Consider the following 13,654-nt stretch of genomic DNA (forward strand, 5'->3'; position numbering starts at 1 on the left):
CTACATAAATAATTCTCAACCTCAGCTCATTTGTTGACCATGCAAATCAGGCATCCATTCGCCACCTCGGAGATAAGGCAGTGCTGTCACCTCAAGTGGGAGGTGCGGCAGTGGGACCGGCGTGACCGGCCGAGTGCAAACAGCTAGGCTGTGGTTCCGCCCCGGCTGGCGTGTGCTTACTGGGCCGCCCCAGACTGCCAGAGGACATCACGCTGGACAGACGGCCCCTTCTACCGTCTGTGTCAGAAAACACGAAAGACGATGGGGCACACCTTGTTGCCCCAAATAGTTTGAGAGTGTCCAAATATTCAGTGTCATGCTCAGAAATTGGTATTTTGGAAATCTGATGGGACCATAACTAATTCTCAGGGAAACAGCAAATTGGAGGGAAAAAAAGACAAGGCCTGGAAACCCAAAGAGTCAAGTCAAAGAAAAGAACGGAGAGCCATGCTCTCTTCCAGTAAGCAAAAGCCAATGAAACAAAAACAGAAGCACACAGGTAAAACCAACCGCCCCCACCCTCCGCCAGACTCCATCTCGGCTTCCGAGCAGCACCGTCGCCGGTACTCACACTGACGTCGTGTTCCAGCTCGGCCAGCATGTCAAAGCGCTGTCTTCTGGTGCAGGTCATTTCTGCAGGAATGCCAGACCACACCTGGGGTGGAATATATTGCAGAAGGTATTTGCAAACATTTAGAACGAAAGCATTTCCAACACATTCAAGGAAAACGCTCTTGATCAACCAACTGCCAGTTAATGCCAACAAAATACAGCCCTGAAATGCTTCTGGCTCCTTCCTGCAGTGCCCCTGCTTTTATCCCCGCCACAGGTGCTCACTGAGTGTCAGCTGCACCTGTGTGTCTCTTTCTATCCTTTGCTGTTGTATTTGGTGGTTTTTGTGCGAACATGAGTGCAAAAGTGTTGTAGTGTCTACTAATGTTTTGAGGAGATGCAAAAAGGCAAGTCACCAAGGAAATTATTAAAATTTGGTGTAGGCAAGAAAATTCATCTGTAAGAATGGGGGGAATCCTGAAAAAAAAACTAGAAGGAATTCTAACAGTTTTAGGTTCTTGCTTGCTTTTTATATAAATGCAAACTGGAAACTGAGGATGATGAATACTGGTGTGGTCTTTGCAAGATAGTTGTGTAGGCTTCCAAAGAAGAGGCCAAAGCTGGCTCACCTCAATAGAATGGTGAATGAATGTGCATTTATATGTTCTAACTTGACATGATTCCCCACTTTAACTTGACATTTTCAGCTAGTTCCAACTGTGTGAGATAAGAGGGCTTGCTACTGTATACAGCTGGCCCTTGCACGATGTGGGGGAGTTCAACTCCACTCCATGCAGTTGAAAATCTGCGTATAACTTTGACTCTCCCAAATCTTTACTGCTAATAGCCTACTGTTGACTGGAAGTCTTACCAATAACATAAAGAGTTGACTAACGTATTTTGTGTTACATGTACCAAATATGGTACCAAATACCATAGGCTTACAATAAAGTAAGCTAGAGAAAAGAAAATGTTAAGAAAATCATAAAATAAATTTACAGTGCTCTATGTATTTATTGACAAAAATCCATGTCTAAGTGGACCTGTGCAGTTCGAACCTGTGTTGTTCAAGGGTCACCTGTATTTCTCCGTAACTCTCTCTCGTGAATTCCACATCATTCCAACCCTGTTAAGCACACACTACAAAAATCGGGAAGACTTCCTATTGAGGAGTATGAATGTTGAAAACACACAGGCAATGGCATTCAGTATCTTTACAGATGACGTATACACTTAGTGAGAAAGAGTGAAGTGACTGAGCACATTAACAATAGGTGCAGAATGGTTTGTAATGCTTGCAGTATCCAAACATTTTAAGTCAGAAATTCTACACAAACCTTCACCGTGGAGTCCCACGATGCGGAATACAGTCGGTTGTCATGCCAACAGATCTTACTAACGGCATCGTCATGTCCCATTAATGTGTCCTGGCGTCTCGCAAATGCTATAGAGTAAAAATAGCTAACAGAAAAGAGAATGAGACTATTAAAAAGCATTCTAGCTTAATTTTGAAACCCTCTAACACATATTCAAGGAAAGTTATGTTGTTTAATTCTGCACTAAGACTCACTAGAATTATAAAGTACTTGTTCTCACATTATTAAACTAAAATACTCAATATCTGAATTTGAAACTAGAAATCTCCAGGTCTGGCTCATTTGTGTTTTCACCTCAGGTTAAAACACAGAGAACAACAGAGTCCAGTGGGAAGAATTATTAGATTCAAATAATCACAGTCAAAGCCACCAGAACTACCCTGATCTAATATCTGTTCCTTTTTGAAAACAACTCAGTGTCCCACCAATGGAAGACCTGTCCTTTCCTGCCTTCCATCCACAAAGACAGCTATGCCGTGCAAGGAGCGTGAGCACGCTGATACATACACGTTATTATCCCACGAAGAACTTATGACAGTGGCATCTCCTGGCAAAAGTAAACAAGATGATAGAGCCTGAAAAACAAATGGTTTGACATTAGTAACTTATCATAATTAGTACATTTCTAAGGGGGTAAAACTATCTTATAAGCTACCCCCAAAATTAATGCTCAAATTCTATTTATTTTGGCCTTCCTCGTATTTGGGAAGTTTTTTTTCAACTGGCTAATTCCAGATGCTTAGTTTCTTCCCACATGTAAGAAAGTCAAAGTGTGTCCAGGGCACATGGATCTAGCCTGAAGATTTTCAGGGGCTCTGGATGGCCCTCACGGCAGCCGTGGGCTGGAGGAACTCCTTACATGGGTAAATCATGAGGGGAGGGTGGGTTCGAGTTATCCTCAAGGAGCCTCTCTGGATTACAGACTTCCACAGGTAAGTAGAACTTCCAAAATTCTTTAGGGAATTTCAAAACCTTTTGGATGGTTTACATGAACAATCAAATGTGTGTTTTTTTTTTAGAAGAATTGGTTTTCTAGTATACGGTGTCCTATCCACTCAGAAATGCGTACATTATTTAAAAATACAGACAAGTTTAGTTTGACGGTTCCAGAAAAGGAAAGACTGATTAAGGAGAATTCTACTGGTGGTACTTCTAGCTTTCCAGGCTAAAAGCAAAATCACTGTATTTTGAGAAAGAGGCACTCTGAAAAAATTTTAAATTGAATTTAGAAGTAATGTCACTGAGGCATTCTGTAGACACCACACAGGAATAAACCCAATTGCTTGGGGAGAAACAAAATGCCATCATATGTGTGTATAAAACAAACTGCTACGTGAATTACCATCATACCACTGGTTTAAAATTAAAATAAACTCACCATATTTGAAAACGATATACTTCTTTGTAGCATTTTGGATTCCTTGGAGAACATCTTCAAGGTAGAATCTGATTTAATGATAAGGCAAACATATGAGAAAGATTTCCCGACCCTTACAGAGGACAAGCAACAGCGGAGGCCAGCAGGCAGCAGAAGCGGGGTGGCAGGTGGGGCCAGAGGACCTGGGGCCCCATCCGGTGACCTGTCACCCCACGACAAGGAAACCGGCACATACCCAGTGCAGGCCCAGCACACTGCTCACATTTCAGCATGACTGAACACGGAGCAGGCCTAGTCACTGACAGAAGCTCAAAGTGAAAAGCCGGGGTGGGGGGGGCTCCTGGGTGGCTCAGTCATCTGAGCGTCTGCCTTCAGCTCAGTTCTTGATCTCAGGGTCCTGGGATCGAGTCCCACATCAGGCTCCCTGCTCGGGGAGCCTGCTTCTCCCTCTCTCTCTGTCCTTCCCCGTGCTCATGCTCTCTCTCTCAAATAAATATACAAAATCTTAAAAAAAAAAAAAAAGTTAAGGAGGAATAAAATAGCAATTTTAAATTAAAGACAAAAATCATGACAATATGTTATTTTTAAACAAATAGCTCAATCATGGTGTGATACCCCTGCACTGAATTAGCATTTATGAAGCAACCACTGACCTCCTAAAGAATAATAAAGCAGGGATTCAAATTTCCTCGCCTAACAGAAGCTTAAAAAAGTGTAGCAAAACCATCTCTTGGGAACTGAGACCTGCAAAAATGACAATGAGCTCCAAACATCCCATATTTGAAGCAAGTAACACATTTCCTAATTTGTAAACATACAACATGATACAGAAAAGGTCAGGATGAGCTTGAAATGATTTCTGTGTAGTAACATTCAGCATTTCGACCTCATTTTTGTGACACCAACACACACGAGTCCTGAGACTATCATCAAGCTGAAACACCCTCCAGCATCAGCTTGCCAACAAAGTCCGAAGAGTAAACACGGCGCCTGAACTTGACCCTGCGGGGCATTCTCAACTCTGAGCCTCTTCCCAACTGTGCTGACTCTGAAGAATGCGCTTCCCATCAGACACTTCTGAGCGGTCACCAAAGTCTCCTGCCGCTCATGAATCTGGGGCATCGTACAGGAAGCCGCAAGCCAGCCCGGGGTAAGGATGCTGTCCTCCAAACCAAAGATTCCATGCCCGTGCTAGAGGTGAACCTGCCAAAAGCCGCTGCCCCGGCCAGGCTCGCAGCTGGCGAGCCCCCCACCTGCCCACGCAGCTAAACGGGGACCACTGCGTTAGGAAGGACGGTCACTCTGCAGTGGTGACCAGGATGTATATAAATCAGTACTACAAGTTCCTGATAGAAGCAACAAACAGAAAAAACAAAGGCTTTGACTTAAAAAAAAAAAAAAAAAAGAACCCTTTTTCCCCTTCACTTGGTAAATTTACAAAGAAGGGATGTCATGCTTAATGAGCGTCAGGGGTTTAAGCCTCCATGCTCCCCCAACTCATGGTTTACAAGGTCATAAAAGTACAGCACACTGAAGGACTTAAACCCTGGCAGACAAAGCCAGCTAAGAACTCAGGTTCTGCTTACCGATAAAAAGCTTTAGAGATCAAATGCTTTCAAGATAAAGCATTCAGCCTTGTGTTACGATGCTGGCACGCTGGGCGGGCGGGGCCCTGGGAGAACGCGGATCGCGTCCCTCTACCAGAGCCTCGTCTTGCTGACCCGAACGGGGCCCAGCGCGTGTCCTGAACGTTAATTTCCTTTGGCCTACGGTAGAACCATTATCTATGCTTTGTGGAAAATTCTGTTTTATGCATCCTGAGATTGTCCTTGGAAGAGCAAGGAAGGACATGCTACAGATAAGAAACCACCATTACATAACCCGAGAGCGGTAACTCTGATTTCTCTGGAAGGGTTTAGTTGGATGGCACCATTTCCAGACTTAATCAATGAAACCCGTGATTTCCTATGATAAATGCTAAAGGACAAGTCCCCTCCAGACAGCTGGCTGCTAACCCTGCCAGATAAAGCTGTCTTAAATACAAGCAGATGACTAAGACCCTGATAGTGCAGAACACTGACAATGCATGAATTAGATTGCCAGCGAAATTTGACAAATCCCCTAAAATATATATCAAGGGACACAAATGAGACATCGAACAGCAAACGTGCACGTGCCCGTGCTCCAGCGCACCGTGCCCAGGGGCGCCCCTGCTGCACCCGCAGCTGCCCAGACCTTCTGGGCTCAGGTGACCCGCGGCGAGCATGTGTGCCCCCCGCCAAGCCAGGAGCTGGGAATAAGCTCTTTCGGCCCCATCCCTTACATTTCTGGAAACGTCACCAGCAACAGAAAGGCAAGCTCATGATTGTTTCTGGCAAACTACAATGACATTTTCTGTTAAATGCCACAAACTGCTGAAAATTCGGTGGAGGCAGCACCCGTAACCAAGAGTTATGAAACATGCGTGCTTCGTGGTTCCAGGTAAACCAGTGGTCAGGCAGAAAAACATACCTTGCGAGGTTGTAAAGACCGAAGACCCGTTGCAAGAGACGGCTATTCCAGTAACTGCCCTGTGTAAAGACAGAATTTTATAAGTTACCAACAACCATGTGCTGGGACACTCATCTCTTTCAAGTCCTTGTGACTTTTACCAAGTGTCTGTGTTTTTTTTTCTGTCACAGCTTGTCTGCTGGATCTGTCCTGCACACGTTACACCTGCCACAACCAAATCATCGCTTGGGAGCTTCGAATTTTGTTTCCGTGAGACCTGTGGCCAGAAACCATCCCCACTCTCGGCTTCTCTGGCTGCCATATTCGAAGTGGAACACCTTCCTGACTGGAAATTCCACCTTATCTGACTATCCCCCAAATTACTGAAACTCTGCTTTACAAGCATGTCACTTGCTTCGCTGCTGAATCCAGTTTACTGAGCCTCTGTTCAGTGATGATACCACTGCCTGGTTTTACCATTTCCTTTTACAAGTTCATTCATGACTTCACTGTCTGGGATGCTAAGGCCTCTTTCTATGTGTCACTTATAGAAGTTGAGAAAAGGAAAGCCACTGCTACAGTGAATAGGGTGGAACTATGTATTTCTTTGCAGGAGGCTGTGTTCGGGTCCAGCGCCATGGATCTGAAGTAGACTGGGACATTCAGACTCACCCCTGACCCCTGGTGTCTGTGATATCAGCATATCAGACAGGATGTCTACGGCCATGAAGCACGGCAACGGGCTCGTCTCTGAGCCTAGGTTTCCCCATCCGTAACAGGATGGCTCGGGGGAGGTCAGTGCTTCTCAGGCCTTCCTACCAAATGTGTGAATATCCTTAATGGCAGAAGTCTGAACACTCATAACCCCTCTGGGTCTGACAGCAAGCCCCCCCCTTTTTGGAAAGTATAGTTATCATTTTTAAAACTCCTGTGAACTTAGTCCTTTGATCTCTTTCTCTCTCCACACATACACACATTCATCATAATTTTTTAAAAAGACACATTTTCCCCTACAGTATCTGTGAATTCAACACTTGGGGAAGATATACCATGTTTCTCCCATCAAAGACTCGAGGGGCTGTGTACCCCAGTTTGAGAGGCACAAAACTACCTGCTGGCCGTAGATCCCGTCCTGGACTCTAGAAAGACCAGGGGAAGAAATGACACCATGGAAGGCTGACAAAAATTCATTTTGTGCCAAACATTCCCTTGCCACATTGACCTCTACAGGACACTACAGACATTTTGGGGGGAGAAAAACCAAACAAGACAACATTGAGAGAGAATTTCCACCCCCTTGACTCCACTTAAAACAGCACACTCCAGCCAAGATCCCAAGGACAGCACAGAGGCGTTCTTACTCTTTGTGGATTTTATATTGCTCGTGTAACTGCAGTTTGGTGATGTTATTCCAGGCCAGGCTTTTGCTTTCTTCGGTCAGGTCTTCAAAAGACTCTTCACCTGGAGAGACTACATTGAGTTGTTGCCAAGTGAGTCGGCTGAATTATTAGCAAGCACCAGAGACAACAAGCATCAGAGTCACAGTATTTTCTGTTAAAATCAAATGACCAAGGAAACACAGTGTCCCACTGAAATAGAACTACTCTGAAATGAACCTGAGAGCTCCATGTTCGTCAAGGGAAAACAATAAAATGTATCATCTAAATAACATAAAAATCCTTTGGAGAAAGATTAAAAAGTATCTGAATACTGAATGAGGGCTTTTTATACTCTTATCAGTGTTCCCAAAGTTTTCACTCAGCCGCTGACTTAGGAACTTCAGGAAGCACAAGACTGAGTAACTATTTCTTTGTCAGTAATTATTGCAAAAACCTGATTGTTCCTTACAAATTCTGTGGTTTCCTTTTGGTTTTGAGGGGGAGAAAGCAGGCGCCCGTTCCGAGCTACAAGTGCCCTGGCCAGAACGGGGGAAGCTGTCTCTCCTGTCTTCTTCTGGGCAAGTATTCCCTAATATAATCACAAGACAGTGGTATGAGCCTGGTGACTAAGCGGGCCACGGGTTTAAGAGGCATCACAAGATAATCTTATGGTCTTTATGACTGAACCCCGTGGGGCATTATCTCCTAGAGAAGAACTCTAGCTAGCCCCTGCGGGCCCCTGCGAGCTATCCTCCAGGCCTGAGACAGTACTCCGCTCTGGGCACGTACAAAGTCACCAGATGCCTGGAACAGACAGAAGTGCAGATATAAGAAATCACATGACTTTGCTCCCAAGGTTCCACATAGTGTCAGACTCCTTCTGGGGTCCTGTGGGCTTGAGGCTGTCCAATGTGAAACACGGAGAACTGGATGAAGGGGGAGTGTTCTTTCCTCCTTCTCCAAATACTAGGATGTGACAACAGGGTCAAGTTCACTTTAGCACCCAGCATGTGCCAGGCATACAACAGACACTGTACATGTTTGTAAAAATGACTAAGAAAACGAATCAAATAAAGAAAACAAAGCACCTTAAATTCAAGGTCTGTATGTGGGGAAGGAGGAGGAGAATGAGGGATGGAGGAAGTCGTTTTTGGGAGAAAGCAGGGGAGCGCAGGGTCAAGGGTGACCCTAAGAGCCGCACGGCTGGCATGGGCCAACATGAAAGCAAGTGGCTAAGCATCACACACTGACTTGGAAAACCACAGAACAGAAGGAGCACTGGAACAACAACAAGACACTGCCAAGTCTCGTGTAACGGGAGCAGTACTCCCGGGAAATAAAAGTAACTTGATTTTCTTTAAAATCAGCAGTTAAAACACAAAAGCAACAGCAACAAAACAGGCTTGTCAGAGTTGCTGTTTTTCAGGAGAACTGCAGTCGGACGCCCAAACACAACCACCTCTAGGCCACACGACAACTCATGTCTCACCTACTCTTCAGAATCTTCAGGAACATCTGAACTAGAGAAGAGAAACAAAGGGTGCTCACATTTATTCTCTTTACAAAACTTACCTGGGGAATCTGCCAGGGGGGCATTGTGACTGCAGGTTTGGGAGAAATTTTTAAACTTTGGGGTGATCCGTCGAGGATGTGGTGTCACAAAGAGCTGTTTTGGCGTCTGGCCAAACTCCAAGATTTGGGTCAGCATGGCGACTTTCTCGTCAGGGTCCTCAATGCTTTAGGACAGAACACAGGTAACGCAGTGAACCATGGGGTTCCAGTTCCCTGACAGCACAAATGTCAGATAATGCAGCTCAACAGGACAGAGACTTAACCCTCAAAGAGTAACAGCGACTTTGTGCCAGGACTGTCCAAGCCTCATCACAGACCTTTAGAGAATTTTCTGAGGCTCAGTAACTTACCTAATGGGGAAAGCAAGATATAATTCTCTGTAAAATTTCCACACCTTCATATGATCAAAGAGCTGCATTCATCATTTAGACAGAGAGGTATTTCATAATTCAAGTAGAAACTCCTTCTAGACATATAGGTACCTGTTCAAGTCCACGCCTCCTTCATAGGTCAGAGGATGAAATACTGAAAAAAAGAGATGAAAAACCCTCTTGAAAGAGGTTCTGTTTGGTTATAACAGACCCTCTGCACAGAATCTTAAAAACTCAACTACTTTAAACTTCTATTCAAAGAAACTGATGGTTACTTTGAAAAAAAAAAAAGGCTAATAAAAACTAACAGCAGTAAATATCAACTCGAGTTATCTTTCGCTGAGCAGAAATCCAATTGGCAGGGGAGACAGCCTCTTATCTCCAGGTATTTGCCAGCGAGCACCTCTGCCCCCAGGGGAAGCGCAGATCACCCTGTCCTGCCCTGTGCAAGGTCCGGCCTGACCTGCCAGCTCCTCTTCCCTGGCTTCACCACCCAGCAGCCTGGCGGCAGGTAAGAAGGGACCTGAGGAGGGGGTGTGCTGCTGCTGGTTTCTTTCTGCTCCATTAATAAGCAGCCCTGGGGCCCTTCAAGAAACTGCAGGTGCTCTTCGATCATATTCTGATTGAGTTTTAATGGAAATTAGTGAGTGGGGTGGAGAGTAATGCTAACATTGGAAGACTTTAGAAGAACACCTCTGGGGATCGTAGTGAAGTTGGGGTTCTTTGGGCAAAAGACCTTCCTCCTCTGTTACTCAGTACCTGACCCAGGGCCATGGAGCCTGGAGCCACTGTCTGCACACAGAAGATGCTTCTGCCAAACACAAGCCTGATTGCTCTGGCCACGTTTTTTCTCTTTCTTTTTGCTTTTGTTTTCATCAAATGCTATATGAAACTTTCGAGACTCTCACATACCATTATGGGCCCCAATGGCATCAGTCCCTTTTTGCTTGTAGCCAAATATTAGATCAATCCACTCGTGAAGGTGCTCTGACACATAATTGCTTTCCAACGCGTCTTTGCTCTTCTGGAGAAAGTCCTCGGGACCTATGAGATTAGACTCGATCAAAACATCACTGTCTCCATTTATTCTTTCCCATTTCTTTTGTCTACCCATATGCAGACAAAGCTTCTAAGAGAAGTGAGAGGTACTTCTTTCTTTTTTCTTTTCTTTTCTTTTCTTTTCTTTTCTTTTCTTTTCTTTTCTTTTCTTTTCTTTTCTTTTCTTTTCTTATTTGTCAGAGAAAGAGAGAGCTAGAGTGCACAAGCAGGGGGAGAGGCAGGTAGAGGGAGAAGCAGGCTCCCCGCTGAGTAAGGAACCTGATGCGGGGCTCCATCCCAGGACCCTGGGATCATGACCTGAGCTGAAGGCAGACACTTCACTGACTGAGCCACCCAGGTGTCCCGAGGTACATATTTCTTAATGAGGTTTTTGTGCCCCAAGAATATAAAATATAAATTTTGGCGGGGAGAGGGGAGTGGTGAAGATCATTTTCAACAGCATTTAGGTCTTTCAAATACATATCAATGTTTTTACATCATAGACTCACAGACTAGTTCTGATTTGGGACAGGACCGATAGTGCCTCATTTACATAGAGAATTATACTGTTACTTTAAAAAATCCAGGCAAGTACATCATAATACTGAAGTGGCCCCCCAGGTGCAGAACTGCTGTAATTCGGTACTTCCAAGGCGGTACTCACTCCGGGCCCAGGGCGGAAGTTCCACATCATCAACCATCTGCCCTCCTTGTCTCTTTCCCAGATCCAACTTCAGACTATTGACTAAAAAGCTGACATCATCACCATAGAATTCAGGAATCAACTGAAAGTTTTGGGGTGGGTGGGTGATGGGGTGGAAAGAACAGCAACATTTTTAAAAGCAGTTAGAAACCACAAGCCCAGTGAATTATTACCTTTATTAACTGCTTACCTCTTTAAAATCTGTTGCACCATCCAAACAGTTTTTCCAAGTTTCTGCAATACTAGATGCAAAAAACCCCCCAAAAACAAAAAAACAAAACAAAACAAAACAAAACAAAATCAGCTGATCTGAAGTCTTGGGTCTGGTAACAGCAACCACAGGGCTGTCTATGCATCTAGGTGTTGTCCTGCACTTCACCTGTACTAACTAACTCATTTCTCTCATTAACTCATAATTCTCAACATCGGTACAAGGATCCCCTTTGACAGAAGAGACGCCTTCTCTGAGCTCATGCAGGGAGTGATACGGGTGAGGACACGGACCCACAAAAGGCGTCTCCAAGCCCACTATGGGAGCCTCCAACCACACACGGCCTCATCAATGGGCCAACACAGCCTGCTGCTTAAACAGAAAACCTAGCACAGCTGTTTTGAGTAGCTCATTTCAAAAAGGAATTATAAATAAACACGTATAAATCTTAGAAAAAGACTGGAGGGACGTAGATCAAAAGATTGACAATGAATATTATCTCAGCATAGTGGGAGGCCACGTGAACTTAATTTTCTTCTTCATATTTTCTGACTTTTTTTGGGGAAGGAAACATTACTTTTATAATTTAAAAAGTCATTTAAACACCCACAGGAAATTATATTCAATTCACAGCAGAATTATTTAGAATAATGAGAGGTTGGAAACAGTCTAAATGTCCAACAATAGAGAAATAGTTAAAATACTTAAATTATGGCATACATTAGGATGTGACACAATAATTTAAAAGTCACTGTTTTGAAGAACATCTGATATATGGGGAAACTTCAACATATAACACGATGCGGCTACAACAGGCAGGACAAAAGCTGTAATTAAAAGATGTTCTTACAGTTACACACACACACACACACACACACACACACACACACACACACACACGACTAGAAAAAGCCTGAAAGGAACAGATGTACCAATCAGTGATTCTTGGTTTCTTGACATTTTTGTATCCATTTTTTTTGAAGCAAACATATTGCACGTTTATAATTAGAAAGTCTAAGAACTGGTAGGTGAGGCATTAGGGCAAACCTGTTGAACATTCTATCTGCGTTATCAAATCTTCCATTCTGCAGGCACAGCATGTACTCGGGTGCTAGGGGGGAAATCAGAGTGGAGTGAGATAACGGAATCCCTGCCAAATCCACCAGAAACAACACTGAACTGGGAGCGCTGGTAAAGAATCTTACCGATCCTGACAAGATAAAAGAGCACATAACCCGGGGAAGAGTAGTGACTGCCGTACATGAACTTTGGCTCAGGCATTTCCTGGTAGCGTGTCTGCAACAGACGGAGAAAGACGTGCTAGGTGTCGGCCGTGGGAACTGTAACTGCCTCAAGTAGTCAGACCTCAAATTGTGGCATGGGTACGTTATTTCCCTTAGGTTCTCTCGTAAGTAGGAAAAGCAGAAGAGGAGGGGGAGAGAAACTGTGAACACACACAGTATTCTCGTAACAAGTATTTTGCTTTTCTTGGCTCAGTGGGAACAATGTTGGGCTGGATTGAACAGAATGCACGTTACGTGTCTCTTGTGCAATTTACCAGAGAGCACCTTTGTGCAACTAAATCCGTAAACATGTGATCAGGCCAGCCTCCTACTTCCTGAATTGCAGGCAAAAGATGCCAACAAGGGGTGGGTGAGCAGCTAAACTCACAGGGGAAGGCAGGGGGCAGAGAGGGGAGTAAGAAAAAATACGACATAGGTCCTCTAGTCACTGGGCATAGACCTCCCCTAAGTCTTGGAGAAAGGAGTTTCCCTTACTATAAAAACAGAGGCCATGGCTCAGGGAGCTGCTTAGAAGCCGGGTATCCCCAAATCCACGTACCAGGAGTCTCTCCAGCCGTTCCTTGTTTAGGGCCCCTACTGGCCTGCTAAGATCCCGGAAGGTTCCTGGATTTGACAAATCTGTGGAAATAAATACATTTTTATTTTTATTTATTTTTTTAAAAGATTATATTTATTTATTTGACAGAGAGAGACAGCCAGCGAGAGAGGGAACACAAACAGGGGGAGTGGGAGAGGAAGGAGCAGGCTCATAGCGGAGGAGCCTGATGTGGGGCTCGATCCTATAACGCCTGGATCACGCCCTGAGCCGAAGGCAGATGCTTAACCGCTGTGCCACCCAGGCGCCCTGAAATAAATACATTTTTAAAAAATGAATTAATTAAAGCAAGCAAACTTAATAACATTACCCCCCCCATGGATATACATGCACAGATTTATTTCCAAAAATAATTTTTAAAAATTGAGATGGACTCATTAGAATTATAGTATTTCTGAAAGTCACTTATATAACTAGTTAGTAAAGGTTAGGGCTTGGGTTTTAAGTCAGCAAGTCACTCAAGAGTAGCATCTCTAACTTGAAAATGCCCTGATTATTGATTTTTTTTAAGTTTAAGAAAACCATATTCCAACGAAAACGACAATAAAAAATAAGCACATTTTAAAAGTCTGTATTCTTCTACCGAGATTTGCTGAAGTTTGAATTACAGTGAATATTATTATTGTGCAATAACAGAATTTGAGAGTTGGGGACTGAATATCATCAGAGAAATAAATTCTCATAT

At 44.1% G+C, this 13,654-nt stretch overlaps 1 protein-coding gene across 1 annotated transcript in view; it reads right to left on the minus strand.

Moving 5' to 3' along the window:
- The window catches only part of NSMAF (neutral sphingomyelinase activation associated factor), a 59,342-nt gene that overhangs the window by 3,966 nt on the left and 41,722 nt on the right, over nt 1–13,654 (minus strand). The window contains exons 15-28 of the mRNA XM_034668915.1: nt 12,913–12,992; nt 12,276–12,366; nt 12,118–12,181; nt 11,050–11,101; nt 10,821–10,941; nt 10,031–10,162; nt 9,230–9,272; nt 8,748–8,911; nt 7,158–7,266; nt 5,818–5,876; nt 3,307–3,374; nt 2,436–2,503; nt 1,890–2,013; nt 572–655 (exon numbers count right to left, since the gene is read on the minus strand). Of these exons, the coding sequence (XP_034524806.1) occupies nt 572–655; nt 1,890–2,013; nt 2,436–2,503; nt 3,307–3,374; nt 5,818–5,876; nt 7,158–7,266; nt 8,748–8,911; nt 9,230–9,272; nt 10,031–10,162; nt 10,821–10,941; nt 11,050–11,101; nt 12,118–12,181; nt 12,276–12,366; nt 12,913–12,992 (1,259 nt within the window). The remainder of the gene's footprint in view (nt 1–571; nt 656–1,889; nt 2,014–2,435; nt 2,504–3,306; nt 3,375–5,817; nt 5,877–7,157; nt 7,267–8,747; nt 8,912–9,229; nt 9,273–10,030; nt 10,163–10,820; nt 10,942–11,049; nt 11,102–12,117; nt 12,182–12,275; nt 12,367–12,912; nt 12,993–13,654) is intronic.

Source organism: Ailuropoda melanoleuca, chromosome 9 (genome assembly GCF_002007445.2).
Source record: "Ailuropoda melanoleuca isolate Jingjing chromosome 9, ASM200744v2, whole genome shotgun sequence".
NCBI classification, from domain to species: domain Eukaryota; kingdom Metazoa; phylum Chordata; class Mammalia; order Carnivora; family Ursidae; genus Ailuropoda; species Ailuropoda melanoleuca.